The sequence below is a fragment of the Pongo abelii genome, chromosome 1 (assembly GCF_028885655.2).
Source record: "Pongo abelii isolate AG06213 chromosome 1, NHGRI_mPonAbe1-v2.0_pri, whole genome shotgun sequence".
Lineage (NCBI taxonomy): Eukaryota > Metazoa > Chordata > Mammalia > Primates > Hominidae > Pongo > Pongo abelii.
The window spans coordinates 22,432,376-22,450,000 of NC_071985.2; the positions used below are offsets into that span (position 1 = coordinate 22,432,376).

Genomic DNA, 17,625 nt, shown 5'->3' on the forward strand with positions numbered 1-17,625 from the left:
ACAGAGTCTCACTATGTTGCCTATAGATGAGATGTGTAAGTTCTCTGTGGAAAATAATTCATAACTGAAGAATATAAAAGAAGACTTATAGGTTTAGTGTATATACAGATGGGAAGTGTCATATTGCAAAGATGTTAGTTCTCTTCAGATTAGTCTATAAAATCATGATTCCCATAAAAATTTCAATGTGTATTATAGAACATATTAAGCTAATTCCAGCATTGATCTAGAAGAGTAATGGCAATTAAAAAATATGCTCTACCGATAGGAAGCTCATTATTTTATAATTAGGACATTGTGGTATTGGTGCAGGTAGAGGCATATTGATAGGGTGGCCATTCATCTTGGCTTGTGTGGAAGAGTTCCAATTTATGCCTGTTATCCTGGCAATTATTAATAGGCTCCCTTTCACTGTAAAGATCGTCAACTGAAAAAAAATATAGAGAGTAATACAGTAGTATTTTTGCTCTTCTTGAGAGTCCTGAAACAAACCCACCAAATTTATGACCTATGTGGGATATTAGATAATAGTGGTGAAAGGATATTCAGTAAATGGTGCTGGGGTAGAAAGAAATGTAACTGCCCTTTATCTCACACTACACACAAAAATTAATCCCCAGTAGATTTAAAAACTAGAAAAGTATAACTTTAAAACTTACACAAGAGAAAATTAGGACACCATCCTTATGATGTCTGGGAAGACAAATCATAGTATAAATTATAAGACTACATTAGTATTTTTTATATATTTTTTTTTACAAATAAGAAGGACATTAAAAACAATGGAAAAACAAGCCCACATGCAGGGAGAAGAGATTTGTAACACATAATAAAGAACTAAGTTTGAGTAAATAGAATCCCTGAAGATTAAACAAAAAACAGTACACACACAATTTTTAAAATGGCAAGGGATATTAACAGGCATTTTATAGAAGACGAATGTAAAATGACCAATGATACCAATGATAATATGAAAAAGATTCTCAACTGTATTTGTAATCATGCTAGCAAAGTTGAAGATGTCCATATCTTTCATCTCAGAAATTTCACTTCTACATCTATAGTCTGGAGAAGCATTCAAATATGAGTACTAGAAGACATTTATTAAAATATTCATCTCAGCATTCTGTGTTTTAACAAAATAAAAATGGGAAACAGTCGAAATTCCGTTATCAGGAGAATTGATAAGTTTTGATATGTATATAATTAAAATTAAATTAATGAATTAAAACAATATGTCCCAAAATAGATGTTTTAGAAACATATATATACGCATGTATATGTTTAGAAACATACATATATACACATGCATATGTTTAGAAACATATATATAACATGCATATGTTTAGAAACATATATATACACATGCATATGTTTAGAAACATATATACACATGTATATGTTTAGAAACATATATACACACACACACACACACATATATATATATATATATATATTTTTTTTTTTTTCTTTTGGAGACAGTTTCTCATTCCATCACCCAGGCTGGAGTGTAGTGACACAGTCACGGCTCACTGCAGCCTTGACCTCCCAGGCTCAGGTGATCTTCTCACTTCAGCCTCCCAAATAGCTGGGACCGCAAGCATGTGCCATCTTGCCCAGCTCATTTTTCATTTTTATTTCTTGTAGAGAAGGGGTCTCACTGTGTTGCACAGGCTGTTATTAAACTCCTGGGCTCAAGTAATCCTCCCTCCTCGGCCTCCTTTGGCCTCCCAAAGTGCTGGGATTATAGGCATGAACTATCACACCCAGCTGATGAAGCATAATATTTGAATAAATGAAGTTGCAAAAGGCAATGCACAGTTTGGTGTCATTTATAAAGACATTTTAAAAAGTACATAGTTTTGTGATGTTGTATATAGGCATAATAGTATAAAATATGCATGGATACAGTAAACACCAAATTTAGGATAGTGGCTGTGTCTGGGTAGTAGAGGGAGAGGATGAGATCACGAATGGTAATAGAATACTTATGTTTTTCAGTACTATCTGTAATGTCTTGTTAATTTTTAGTATTTTCCATTTTATTAATTTATATAGTATGAATAAAATATATTCACATAATATGCTTTATGTATATGTATATATTTTATACTTACTGTCATAAAATAAGCAAAGATATTATTGATGCATATAAATCCTGTCTTTGCAGTTCCTTTAATCTCCTTTACAATCTAAGAAGTATTATACCAGTAGAAGTAATTCGTAGTGACTGTATAGCTTAATTTTTAAGATAAAGAATAAAATATTTTTTCCTTATCTAAAAATGGTCTTAGTAATTGCTAAGCTTCCTTCCAGAACTAAACTGTACTTCTTTGATGTTTCCCCTACAGCAGAAGATCTTTTTTGACAGGTTAGAGTACAGTCAAATGTTGAGGATTATAAAGCTAATTCCCTATACAGATTGTTGTTTTCAATCACCCTGTCTCTCTTTAGCAACCATCTATCATCTACAATAGGGGTTTGAAAACTTTTTCTATAAACAGCCAGAGAGTAAATATGTTAGGCTTTGTAGGCCATGTGGTCTGTGTCACAACTACTCACTTTGCCATTGTAGTGTGAAAGCAGACATAGGCAATACCTAAATGAATGGGCATGGCTGTGTTTCAATAAAACTTTATTTATAAAAACAGGCAGCAAACTAGATTTGGCCGCGGGCCATAATTTACTAACTTGTGATATACAACACACTCAGAGAAATTGCTTCAGTAATCAAAGTAATACTGTTATAATATTTTAACCTTATTATGGGTGGTAAAACTGAGGCATAGAGATCTTAAATGGCATTATTCAGGTTAAAGTAGCCCTCCCATATTCCTGTAATTTATATGGCAATATAGTTTTTTTAAAAAATATATAGGTTCTCCAGAGAGACCTCTAAAAGTAGAGAGTGAGTTGGATGGGTATAATTTCTTAGTTATTCACAGTTACAACCTTTAATATGATTAGAAACTTAATATTGTTAAGTCCCTGAGACTCTTCTTTACAGAACCATTTTATATATGATTATTTTTCTAAGGTTTGCATTCACATGCAAAAACAAATACAAAAGCTGGTATATGATATAGTTTAGATTTGGATATCTTACACACCACTGACTTAACATCCAAAGACAGTGAAAGCTTTAAATAATATAGACAATCTATTAGGCAGTTGTTTTAGTTCTTCTGTAAAATCAACTTTATGAAGCAATTTCTTTGTGTTGTCATGACCTACAGTAATTGAGACTTTATCTATCTGCAGTTATCTTAAGGTCTAGAAAGTATATTTTTCCCTGTCCAGTTTCATGGGCTAGAGGATAGTATTTTTTGTGGTTATCAGGTAATGTTGACTCTTCTGTATGCAGAAAGTAGGTCTACCGTAGTCACATTGGAATCTGTGTAAATCGAAAGATAGTAAGATTAATTTAACCAGAATGAAAATTACCACACTACTTTTTAACTCTAGAAGAATACTGAAATTACATGTGTTTGAGAAAGTTTTAATATGAATCAGAACCAGGCTTTGAATTAATAAAGTAATTAAATAGATATTCTTAGAATACTACTTTTAAAATAAGTTGAGATTTTTTTCTGACAAAAAGAATATCTTACCAAGCAATGAATTGTTTATTTTTCCACTAAAAATTGAATTTATTTATTTTTTCAGAGACATTAAACCTGACAATATACTGATGGATATGAATGGACATATTCGGTTAGCAGATTTTGGTTCTTGTCTGAAGCTGATGGAAGATGGAACGGTAAATAAAGATAAATCCTAAATTATTTTATTCACAGACATTTCCCTTGCTATTTGTCTGATATATCTGTTTTAGAAACCATCTATTTATACTATCTACCCGTCCATCCATCCATTTGTCTATCTATGTGACCCCTCCTTCCACAAAGGCATTTGGACATATTTATTGTGGGGTTTGTCTAAAAAGTCACAAGCCATTTCAGCTGCTTATATCAATGAACTTAAGATTGATAAAATATACCCTTTATGGGTGACTTCTGTTGTACTTTAGATATTTCAAAGTTCACCGGGGGTAAAAGAACTAAGTCTCACATAGAATAAGGAAACGCAGCTTTGTCCTCACTTTTACTTTTTTGTCTTTCTTTCCTAATTGCTTAGTTATTCTAAGGGACAGTGTTCAACAAATGAATCCTTTTTTCAGAAAGTTCACAAATTGATTTAGTTTCATGTTCCCATTTGCTTAACTTTTGCTAACCCTAAACCCCTTAGTTGGTTTTTTTTTGTTTACTTAATAGCTGGGCATGGTGGTGTGCGCCTGTAGTCCCAGCTACTCAGGAGTCTGAGGTGGGAGGATCTCCTGAGCACGGGAGGCAGAGGTTGCAGCGAGCCAAGATTGCACCACTGCACTCCAGCCTGGGCAACAGTGAAGTCCTGTCTCCCACCCCCTCACTCCCCCACGGCCACCCAAAAGAAAAGGCTGGGCATGGTGGCTCACGCTTGTAATCCCAACACTTTGGGAGGCTGAGGCAAGAGGATCACTTGAGTCCAGGAGTTTGAGACCAGCTTAAGCAACATAGTGAGACTCTGTCTCTATTTTAAAGAAAAAAAATAGGTTTATATGCCACAGTTTTATTCTGTTATTTTTTTTTAACTTCATTTTTTTCTGGCCGTATAGGAGAGGTCCAAAAATATATCAGTTTAATTGACAGGAACTCTTTGGAGGACAGTTTAGTATAATACATTCCAAAAGCCATGAAAATGTCACATTACTCTAGACCAGTAATTTTAACTTTGGAAAAATTTTATTATTTTTTTTTTAGACAAAGTCTCACTCTGTTGCCTAGGCTGGAGTGCAGTGGCGCGATCTTAGCTCACTGCAACCTCCGCCTCCTAAGTTCAAGTGATTCTTCTGCCTCAGCCTCCCAAGTAGTTGGGATACAGGCAAGCACCACCACGCCTGGCTAATTTTTGTATTTTTTGTAGAGATGGGGTTTCACCATGTTGGCCAGGCTGGTCTCAAACTCCTGACCTCAGGTTATCTGCCCACCTCGGCCTCCCAAAGTGCTGGGATTACAGGCGTGAGCCACCGTGCCCAGCCAACTTTGGAAAATTTGTCCTGCAGTGATAACTTTGTTAAAAAGAGTTATGTGACCTCTGCCTCTGGCCATGATAGAAGGATTAAATTGGTACCAAATTAGCACTCCCACTGTAAGGAACTGTAAAACTGGATACAATAGTTGAAGCAACTCTTTTCCAGCAGTGGACAACAGGCAGCATAATACTATTATCCCTGACATAAATGAACTCATGAGGTATTCCTCAGATTGTGCAAAGACTGGGACAGTTCCTGACTCTGATGCAGAAAGCTAGAGTGAAAGCAGAGCTGGACTACCTGCAACAGTTGAAATATTCAGGGCTTGGCATTGGAGAGGAGGGAATTGTGCAGAGAGAGGGCACAAGATTGGGCTGTGCATTGTACCACAAGACCATATGAGGTTTGACAATAGCAGATGATAGCATTTGAAAACAGACCAGAATACTAATGATCAAGCAGATCTCCCTGGCAGGAAACAGTGCTAGGGGAAATTGAATTTTCATCCCTGGAGAGCCAGCTAACACCTTTGTATCACCTAAGACCTACTCTAAACCTGTCTAACAACCTAAGTCCAAGCCCTGATCAGATCCATAGAGTTTGGAAGTCTTCCTCCCAAGTAGAGGGGCTTATGATAAATCTTAGATTTTTGTATGAACCTACAATCACAGAGTGTATCTGTAAGCCAACTCATGGTCAAGGAGATCAGTCAGTAATTTTTTTATGTGCTTACGTAAGAATTGTTTTTCTTCATAAGAAGATAACAGAATCAATACTCTATATAACATCTTATTCACAATGACAAGGATTCAAAAAAAAATCACTGAAACAAACAAAAATGGGGATGTGGATAGTGATACAGAGTCAGATAAAAGCAGTCAGTAGAGGCCTGGCTGGCACACATGTTGGACTTGGCAGACAAAGAATTAAAGAAGTGATCATAGGTCGGGCACAGTGGCTCACGCCTGTAATCCCAGCACTTTGGGAGGCCAAGGAGGGTGGATCACCTGAGGTCAGGAGTTTGAGACCGCCTGGCCAACTCAGTGAAAGCTTGTCTATACTAAAAATACAAAATTAGCCGGGCATGGTGGCGCATGCCTGTAATCCCAGCTACTCACTCAGGAGGCTGAGGCAGGAGAATCACTTGAACCTAGGAGGCGGAGGTTGCAGTGAGCCAAGATGGTGCCATTGCACTCCAGCCTGGGCAACAGAATGAGACTCCGTCTCAAAAAAAAAAAAAAAAAAAAAGTTATAAAAATATTTAAGAAAATAAAGGAAAATGTAGTCTTAAAGATTATACAAATAAGGAATTTCAGCAGGAAAATGAATCAAATGGACATTTTACAATTAGAAAGTACAGTAACTGAAATTTAAAATTCACTGGATGAGGTTAAAAGTGGACTAGAGATAGGAGAAGAGCCAGTGAACTTGAAGACAGATGAGTAGAGATGAGCCAATATGAAGAATAGAGAAAAATATTGAGACCAAATAAATAGAGGCTTAGGGATCCATATAGAAGAAGAGAGTGAGATGTGGGGAAAAAAAATGTGTAAGTAATGGCTCAACCTTCCCAAATGTGATGAAAAACTCAGATCTAAGAATTTTACCATATCTCAAACCTATAAAGAGAACCACATCTGGCCATGTCAGATGTGGTTAAAGTGCTAAAAACTAAAGATAAAAATACTTAAAAGCAGCCAGAAGGAAAGACATATTACATACAGAGGAGAAACGGTAAGGACTACTGACCTGTCATGAGAAATCCTGGAGTGACGTCTTTAAAGTACTGAAGGAAAAAAATGTGTAAACTGAGGTTTCTGTATTAAGAAAAATATCCCTCAAAAATGAGGGTGAATTAGACATTTTCAGATAAATGGAAGATGAGAAAATTAATCTCTAGCAGGCCTGAATGCTAAAGAATGTCCTCCATGTCAAACGAAATGATACTGTTTGGACATTTGGATTTATAGCATAAAAATATCATATGCAATAAATAAGTGGGTAAATAAAATGTCTATATGTCTTTCTTATTTAATTTACATAAAAGGTACCTGACTGTACCTTTTATGTGTACTGTACTGTGTAATTATTTGTAATGTGGGTTTATGACATGTAGAAGTAAAGGATATGACAATAGTCACATAAACAATGGAAGATATGTATATGGAATTATACTGCTCTAGGATAACTGTATATAGGAAGTATGAAGTGAGAAGTGGGTAGTGCCAGGTATGACATTGGAAGAGGGAGATAGCATGGTGGTGTTGCTGAGTTGAGAAAACAGAGATTGAAATCAGGGAGGCTTTGGCATCTGGAATTTGGGGCCACCATTCCAGAGAGGATAGAGCTGCAGGGAAAAATAACTCCACGGAGAGAGCTAGTGATTCTCCAGTCCTGCATATTACAAGCCCGATGGACTCAAAGTTGGAGATAGAGTCCCTGTAGTCTGATGTTTGCCTCTCTAAATTCCTTTTGAATGCATCGGAATGCAAATTCCAGAATGTATGAGTAGTATTTCTGTCTCTGTGAGTTTTCTTCAATTATATTTGTTCCTGAAAGTCTGGTGTGTCCTCCCAGTCATTCATTCTGATTTTTCTGGACAATAGGATAATATTTTATGTTTTGTTTGTAGAATACTTATTGATGAACTGAAAATGGTTTTCTTGGACATAATATCATGTTGGACTTCCATTTTCAAAACCATAGGCTTGCACCTGTAATACCAGCACTTTGGGAGGCCAAGGCGGGAGGATTGCTTGAGCCCAGGAGTTTGAGACCAGCCTGAGCAACATAGCAAGACCTCATCTCTACAGAAAAATATAAAAAATTAGTTAGGCATGGTGGCATGCATCTGTAGTCCCAGTTACTCAGGAGGATGAGATGGGAGGATCGCTTGAGCTTAGGACCTGGTCAAGGCTGCAGTGACCGTGATGGTGCCATTGCATTCCAGCCTGGGTGGCAGCAAGATCCTGACTCCAAAAAAATAAATAAATAAAAAATAAAAATAAAAAAATTAAAAACTATAATGAAGAAACCTTAGTTTATTTCAGATTTTTAAATTAATTTTTAGATTTTATTATCTTATTTTTTGAGGCAGGGTCTTGCTCTGTCATCCAGGCAAGTGCAGTGGTGCTTTGAGCATTTCCTTTACTTACATATTTCCTATAACCATATTTGTGCTGCTGTCTCTTGATTATTTATTTTTAGATACTATCTCATACTATCCTACCATGGTAGATGAGGATTCAGGTCTTTTGCTCTGCTCTTGCCCAGCCAGTACACGTCCTCTCTATCCTCCCAATGTAATTATCACACAATCCCTCGTTAAATCCTGTTCGGTATTTTATTATGATGATACAAATACTCATCTTCGTGTCATACGGTTTGTTTTAATTGCATTTCTTTTCTTCAAAACCTTTTTATTCTTCCTGGTGTAAGTGACCACTTTGCTCTGCTTAATTTCCCGTGTAACTGTCACCAATTTATTCTCATACTCTCCACCATGTTGAATTTCTTAATAAAAGGAATTTAGCAGTTCCTTTTTTTCCCCATGGAGATATTCATACTGGAGTCTTGCATTCTCCTAATCTGGACTGTTTGTTCTAGAGACCTACTGCAGAGGTACTATCCTAGGACTACCTTTCATCGTCTTCATGGAATTTATGTTGTTCTCTAGTATTGGACTCTGTTTCCTGGATCCCATTTGGTGATAGCTGCCTGAAGAAGGTTCCATTGGAAGTAAATATTTCATAATCTTCCATGTCTGAAAAATGCATTCATTAGTATTGATAATTTGTCTAGACATAGTATTCTAGATTTGAAACTATTTTTCTCTTAGAATTTAGAAAGCATTATGTTGTCTTTTAACTTACAGTGTTGCTGTCAAGACATCTGATGCCATTCTGAGTCTCAGTCCTTTTATTACAGCCTTTCTCTCTATCTCTGGAAGCTTTTAGAATGTTTTATTTATTCCCAGTGTCCTGAAATGTTATGATTGTTGACTTTGTGTGGGTCATTATTTATTATCCGGACAGCTGCCTCAAATCTACGAGCCTTTCCCAAGTTTGTGACTTTCAAATTAAGTTTCAACTTACTTTTTCTCTTATATCTCGGTCAAAACCATACCAGCTGAATCAATTTACCTTAAGAAGTCAATTTCTGGTGGTGAAGTGTTTGCTATAATTCTTTTTCTTGCTCTGAAATGATCTTGGCTATTCTTGGCCCTTTATTTTTCTATGTGATTGTTAGGATTAGCACATTGGTTTATATCCATACATGTACACACATCCTTGTGTATACATGAACAATCCTTCATAAACACTGGCTTATGTATTTAAGACCTGCTTTGAAATTAGCTTAATTTTGGGGACATTCATGTCTATAACATGGAATCTTCTCATCTATGAATGTTGTGTTTCTTTTTATTGTTTCAGGTTTTCTTTCATGTCTGTTAATACAGTTCCATAATGTTCACTATTAATCCATTACCTAGATGAGTTAGATTTGCTCCTAAACGACTTGTGGATTTTTTAATGTTACCTGTATTATAAATGATACTTGTTTAAATTTGCAGTTTAATAGCTTGTTGCTCTTCTTTAGGATTAGAATTGATTTTGCATATTCATCTTGAATCTAGCAATCTTGCTAATTTTTTTATCAGTTTAAAATAGTTTATAGATTCTTTCAGATTTTTCATATAGTAAATCATGTAATCTGTAAATTATGACAAATTTTGGGTTTGTTTCTTCACAATCTTTATATGTGCTATTTTTTTCTCTTACCATGGAGTCTAATGACCTTCAGTATAATGTTAAATAGATGCAGTGATGTTGTTTCTGTAGCTTCAAATTAATTTAATGTTTGCAGTTGGCTTTTGGTATGTATCTCTTATCAAATTAAGAAATTCCTTCTCATTTCTGATTACCGGAGTTTTTTTGTTATGGTTCTGGTTGTAACTAAATTACTTTTCTGCATCCATCAAGATGATGTTAGGTTGTTTTTCCTTTAATCTGTTAATCTGATATATGACAGCTTTTCCATTGTTAAATCATTCATTCTTTGAGTAAATATGACTTTATCAAGATGTTATATTGCAGTATTTTAACACATTCTTAGTTGACTCTACTACTATTGTATATAGTATTGTTACCTGGTATTCATACATGACATTAGTCATATCTCAGACTGGAGTATAATTTTTTTTCATTAAATTGTTCTTGTCTGATTTTTAGATTTAGATCATTTTAGCCTTATAAAAGAAACAGAAGACCCATATTTTCCCCTTACCCATTTTGGCTCTAGAACAGTTTATAATACAGTTATCTGTTAACTTATATCATTGGTAGAATTTACTTTTAAATCACCTTAGCCTGGGTGAAGTTTTGTTTTCTTCAATTTTATTTTGTTTTGCAGATAGATTTTGTACTATTGATTCAAATTTTTAATGATTATAGGTCTGTTGGATTTTCTTTTTCTTCCTGAGTTTTAATATGTTACAGTCTTTTCGATGAAAATTGTCCATTTTCTCTGAGTTTTCAATTGTATTGCCATAAAGTAGTACAGACCAGCTTCTTCCTAGTTTTAACATCTCTGTTACAGTGTTGTTTTGCCCCCCTTTTCCTAGTATTGTTTATTTGTGCTTCTCTTTTCCTTCATAAGTTTTGATACAGAGCATTCTACTGTTCAATTCTAAATATTTTCCAACTTAAGTTAGAATTCTTCTGTGGGCCACTATTTAGTGATATGCCTTTTAATATCCATAGTATTATATTTATTTGTTTAGTTAGTTATTCCTGGTTTCAGTTTGCTGTAGATTGGGTCTATTTGGTATCAGATTTTTTTGGCATTTTTTGAAATTTGCTTTGTGATTTTGTAACAGGCCAGTTTTTATAAGTTCTATGTTTATTTGAAAAGAATACTTTTTTTTCCCTAACTTTTGGGTACAGATATATATGCCCATAAGATTAAAATTGTTAATTTTGTCATTCAGTTTTTTTGTGTTCTTAACCATTTTATTTATCTGATCTATTATTCATTGTTTAAAAATCCTTATGATGGTAAGTTTATTAACTTTTCTTTGGAATCATCAGTGTTTTGCACAGCTCTTTTGTAGCTTTGCTATTATGTATATATTATTCAGAAATGACATTTCTTCCAGGGTATTTTCTTTTATATTAATAAATTTTTAAAAAATCTTACAATGATTTTGGCATTAGAATATATTTAACTGATACTACTGTAGCTACCTTAAGTTTCTTTTCTTTATCATATGCCTGATATATCCCTTTCCATCCATTTACTTTCAACTTTCCTGTGTCCTTATGTTTTAAGTGCATCCCTTTTAAACAGATTATTGCTGATGTTTTTCCCGTTTGTTCATTTTGGTTTTGTGTGTTGTCCTGTGTAACAGTTTTGTTTAATAGGTGAATTTAATCCATTTATAAATTTTGTGATTATTAATATACTTATTTCTAGTATCTTATGTGCTGTTTATCATTGGTTTTGCTTGTTTCTTTGCATGTATGCTTGAGTTTGTTTTCTTCTTTCTTGCCTTCTGTTGACTTGATCAAGTTTAGCTTTTAAATTTCTCTTTGTTGGACATTTGGGTTGGTTCCAAGTCTTTGCTATTGAGAATAGTGCTGCAATAAACATACGTGTGCATGTGTCTTTATAGCAGCATGATTTATAGTCCTTTGGGTATATACCCAGTAATGGGATGGCTGGGTTAAATGGTATTTCTAGTTCTAGATCCCTGAGGATCTACTGACTTCCACACTGACTTCCACAGTGGTTGAACTAGTTTACAGTCCCACCAACAGTGTGAAAGTGTTCCTATTTCTCCACATCCTCTCCAGCACCTGTTGTTTCCTGACTTCTTAATGATCACCATTCTAACTGGTGTGAGATGGTGTCTCAATGTGGTTTTGATTTGCATTTCTCTGATGGCCAGTGATGATGAGCATTTTTTCATGTGTTTTTTGGCTGCATAAATGTCTTCTTTTGAGAAGTGTCTGTTCATATCCTTTGCCCACTTTTTGATGGGGTTGTTTGTTTTTTTCTTGTAAATTTGTTTGAGTTCATTGTAGATTCTGGATATTAGCCCTTTGTCAGATGAGTAGGTTGCAAAAATTTTCTCCCATTTTCTAGGTTGCCTGTTCACTCTGATGCTAGTTTCTTTTGCTGTGCAGAAGCTCTTTAGTTTAATTAGATCCCATTTGTCAATTTTGGCTTTTGTTGCCATTGCTTTTGGTGTTTTAGACATGAAGTCCTTGCCCATGCCTATGTCCTGAATGGTATTGCCTAGGTTTTCTTCTAGGGTTTTTATGGTTTTAGGTCTAACAACGATAGACTGGATTAAGAAAATGTGGCACATATACACCATGGAATACTATGCAGCCATAAAAAATGATGAGTTCATGTCCTTTGTAGGGACATGGATGAAACTGGAAACCGTCATTCTCAGCAAACTATCGCAAGGACAAAAAACCAAACACCGCGTGTTCTCACTCATAGGTGGGAATTGAACAATGAGAACACATGGACACAGGAAGGGGAACATCACACTCCGGGGACTGTTGTGGGGTGGGGGGAGAGGGGAGGGATAGCATTAGGAGATATACCTAATGCTAAATGACGAGTTAATGGGTGTAGCACACCAACATGGCACATGTATACATATGTAACAAACCTGCACATTGTGCACATGTACCCTAAAACTTAAAGTATAATAATAATAAAATAAAATAAAAAATAAATGAATAAATAAATAAATTTCTCTTTGTTTGGAAGTTACATATTCTAAGTATTTTAGTGTTTATCTTTACATTTTTAAACATTTATAGTTTACCTGCTGTCTAGAGTTAATCAGTTTTTCTGCCACATTCCCAATCAAAACAAGAAACTTAGATTACTTCACACTGTAATTAACTCAACGTAACACTCACAACAAAAATTAACTCAAAATGGGTCAAAGACCTAAATACAAAAACTAAAACTATGAAACTCTTTGAAAAAAAAATAGAAGGGATAACTTTATGACATTGGATTTGTCAGTGATTTCTTGGGGATGACACAAAATTACAGGCAGCGAAAGAAAAAAATAGATAAATTGGGCAATATCTCCATTAAAACTTCTGTGCATCAAAGGGCACGACCAGAGTGAAAAGGCAACATATGGAATGGGAGAAAATATTTGCAAATCGTATGTCTAATAAGAGGTTAGTCTCTAAAATATGTAAAGAACTCCTACAAGTCAGCAACAAAGAACAAAGGACCCTGTTAAAAAATGGACAAGGTATTTATTTATTTTTATTTTATTTTATTTTAGAGACAGAGTCTTGCTCTGTCACCTAGGCTGGAGTCAGTGGTGTGATCTCGGCTCACTTCTCCTGCCTCAGTCACCTGAGTAGCTGGGATTTCAGACATGTACCACCATACCCAGCTAAGTTGTTTTTTTTTTTTTTTTTTTTTTTTTTGTAGAGACTGGGTTTTGCCCTGTTGGCCAGGTTGGTCTCAAACTCCTGACCTCAGGTGATTCACCCACCTCAGCCTCCCAAAGTGCTGGGACAAGGAACTTAAATAGACATTTCTCCAAAGAAGATATTTAAATGACCAATTAGCACATGAAAAGGTGTTCAACATCACTAATAATTAGAGAAACACAAATCAAAACCATAGGGATACACCATCTCACACTCAGCAAGATTGCTACTATCAAAAAAACAGAAAATAACAAGTGTTGTCAAGGATGTGAACAAATTAGGATCCTTGGGCACTGTTGGTGGGAATGTAAAATATGGAAAATGGTATGGGTAGCTCTTCAAAAAATAGAAAATAGAATTACCATGTGATCCAGAGTTCCTCCTCTGGGTATATACCCGAAAGAAGCGAAAGCAGGGAGTTGAACATAAATTTGTACACTCATTTTTAGAGCAGCATTGTTCACAATAGCCAAAGGGTGACAGATGAATGGATAAACAAAATGTGCTGTATACATACAATGGAATATCAATCAGTTTTAAAAAGGAAGGAAATTCTGACACGTGCTACAACATGGATGAAACCTTGCGACATTATGTTAATGAAATAAGCCAGTTACAAAAGTACAAATATTTTATGATTCCACTTATGTGAGATAACTATAGTAATCAAGTTCAAAGAAACAAAGTACAATGGTGGCTGCCAGGGTCTAGGGGAAGCGGGAGTGGGGGAATTACTGATGGGTACAGAGTTAAAATTTTCCAAGATGAAAAAATTTTAGGGAAGGATGGTGGGGACTGGTTGCACAACAGTGTGAAGGTACTTATGCCACTGGAACTGCACACTTCTAAAAATCATTAAGATAGTAAATTTTATGGCTTTTTACCACCATTAAAAATAATAATTAAAAATTTAAAAAACTTAAGAAATTTAGAATACTTGAATCCTGTTTACACCCTCAGTAATATGTTTTTGTTTTTCCAGTGTTTTATTTCCAACTTCTTTTTTTTTTCTTTTTTTTTTTTAGGGAGGTAAAGTGGGTGGTTTTTAAAAATTTTTATTTTTCTATTTGTAAACTGACAAATTATAGTTGAATACATTTATGGGGTAAATTTATTTTTCAGCCCTCAGGTAGTTACTCCTGCCTCTTTTTCTAGTCCTTGTCCTCCTTCTTCTTCATTATGTTATCCAATTAACCACCATTTAGATGTATTAGTAAAGTTTACTAATATCTTTGTTCATAATTGCTTCTAGTATCACATTCTTCCATCTTGGTTAAATTTCTTGTTTTCCGAAGTATACCCTTTAGTGCTTGTTTAGCTGAAAGGAAATGTTAGCGATAGTTTACTTAGTCTTGTGTGAAAATGTATCATTTCTGTATCATAATTTAGGTAGGTAGGTAATATTATATTGACAATTATTTTGTCTTTTCACTTTGAAGGTACAACTTCATTTTCTTCTGACTGCAATTGTTAGTTATTAATAATTCAGCTGTTGGTCTAATTGTCATTTCTTAGTAGATAATCTCTTTTTAAAATCTCTTTGGCTTTGGTATTCTGTAGTTTAATTCCAGTGTGTATAGACATGAATCTGCTTTTATTTATCTTCTAAGTACTTTTTTTTGTTTGTTTGTTTGTTTTTGAGACAGGGTTTCACTCTTGTTGCCCAGGCTGGAGTGCAGTGATGCCATCTCTGCTCACTGCAACCTCGACTTCCCAGGCACAAGCAATCCTCCCACCTCAGCCTCCTGAGTAGCTGGGAGTACAGACATGTGCCACCATGTCCAGCTAATTTTTGTATTTTTTGTAGAGATGTGGTTTCACGATGTTGCCCAGGCTAGTCTCCAACTTCTGAGCTCAAGTGATCCACCCGCCTTAGCTTCCCAAAGTGGTGGGATTACTGGTGCGAGCCACTGCGCTCAACCTCTTCTAAGTACTTTATGCCCTTCCTGCATCCAGGAATTCAAGTCTTATATCATTCTTGAAAAAATATAAGCTTTCTCTCTTTGGATATTGCTTTCCACTATTCTCTCTTTTATCTCATTCTCTTATACTATGTTGAACTTGTCCATTCTAGGGTCTGTACGTCTTAGCCTTTCTTCCAAATTTTCCATTTTTTAAGTCTTCATATTAGATGCTAGTTAATTTCTTCAGCTCTTCTTCAGGTTTATTATTCTCGTCAACTGTATCTAATCCACTGTTTACCTATTTATTGCATTTATTTTATTTCAGTGACTATTTTCATTTCTAGGACTTCTGTTTGATTTTTATAAACTTTTGTGTTGTTGTTTTTTTAGGTCTTTAATAATTTTAAACATACTTATTTCATAGAGTGGATCTGATTGTTGTTAGGGATCTAATTGTTCTGTTTGTTGGGATTTCTGAGTTACTCAGACAGTTTCCTCATTTGGTTTATATTATTGGATTGTGAGTTAATATTCAGCGAGATTTTATGTTTAAGAATTGTATCTGCCAAATTTGAGCATGTGTCCTCCAGAGTAGATTTGAATTTGTTTCTCTTCCTAGAGGCAACTAACCTTGGGTCAGTGTTAATGCCAATTTCTTGGCTTGGGAACTTTTGGACCACAGAAGCGGTGTGCATTTGAATCCCAAATGTTGAGACTATGTGATGTAATGTTACGAATTTCTACAGGAACAATATTTTTCATTCATCGCACACAAGTCAAGATAGATGAAATGTCTTGTCCTTCTCTGCTTTGTGGCAGATTTTTATAATGTACCGTTTTTCTTACAGTATACGTTTTAAGGCAAAAGGTGTGTATATAGGGCAGCCTTTGTCTTCAAACTCGCCACCTTATCTAAGCTAAGGATAGGGTCTTTTCTTTTGTTCTTACCTCATATAAGCATAAGGTATTCACTTTTGTGTACGTTAAAATTCGAGTACCTAGGAAATGAAAACCAACAATTCCCCAACCCTACTCATCTCTAATGCTTATTGTCCTGATTCTCAAGCATTTTTTGATTACTGACTTCTAAGAATTTCTCTTTGTAAAAAAGTTCTTTTATATGTTTATACAAATAATTCTTATATTTTATCTAGCTTTTTTTTTTTTTTTGCTTTTGAGACCAAGTCTTGCTCTGTCGCCCAGGCTGGAGTGCAGTGGCGCAATCTTGGCTTACTGCAAACTCCACCTCCCGGGTTCACGCCATTCTCCTGCCTCAGCATCCCGAGTAGCGGGGACTACAGGCACCCGCCACCACACCTGGCTAATTTTTTTGTGTTTTTAGTAGAGACGGGGTTTCACCATGTTAGACGGGATGTTTATCTAGCATTTTTAAGAGTTTGTAAAGGAAGGGTTTTCAAGTTATTTAATCTCAGTATTGCTAAAATGTAAGTCTATCCTAATTATTCAGAATTGGAAATGTAGTCTAGAAAATCCAAAATATTAACTGGTATTCTACTTTAGGAATGTTCATATTTTGGATAAGTTCTTCTAAAACATGTAAAGGGCCAATATTCTTTTACTTCAAAGTACCTTACAACATATATACCCAGGATTTTTCTAGTTACCTGTTTTATTTTTTCTTCTGCTTTTTTACAGAGATAGGGTCTTGCTGTGTTGCCCAGGCTAGTCTCAAACTCCTGGGCTCAAGTGATTCTCCCACATTGGCTTCCCAAAGTGCTGGGATTACAGATGTCAGCTACCATGCCTGGTTTTAATTACTTGTTTTCTAATTAAACTTAACCTGCTATAACAAGTACTCAACTTTTTTTCTCTATTGGAACTTTAGTTTTTGAAGGATATACCTCTTCTTTTATAGTTTTTTAAATTAGTAAGTAGTTTGTTGTACATTATTGACGTGTGTTTTCTTAGGTTTCTATTAAGGAGTTTAAACATAATCTCCAGGCTTCTCATAGTGTTGGCCTAAATATCAGGAGCTTTTTCCCCCCCATCTCATTGTAAAATTTTCACGGTTTCATTTTTTTTTTTTACATGTATAGGTTTGACAGGTAATTATCAATAATGAGTGTTCTAAACCAAATATTCAATTTGTTGTTAATGGGTATGATGGTTTAAATTTAATTATTCCTCTCAATGTCATCAGTTAAGTGAC

The 17,625-nt window shown here is 35.0% G+C and overlaps 1 protein-coding gene across 16 annotated transcripts in view; it reads left to right on the plus strand.

Moving 5' to 3' along the window:
* The window catches only part of CDC42BPA (CDC42 binding protein kinase alpha), a 331,875-nt gene that overhangs the window by 149,973 nt on the left and 164,277 nt on the right, over positions 1 to 17,625 (plus strand). For all 16 annotated transcript variants that reach the window (XM_054519311.2, XM_054519266.2, XM_024248084.3 and 13 more), the window contains one exon: positions 3,667 to 3,760. In XM_054519311.2, coding sequence (XP_054375286.1) covers positions 3,667 to 3,760 — 94 coding nt within the window. The remainder of the gene's footprint in view (positions 1 to 3,666; positions 3,761 to 17,625) is intronic.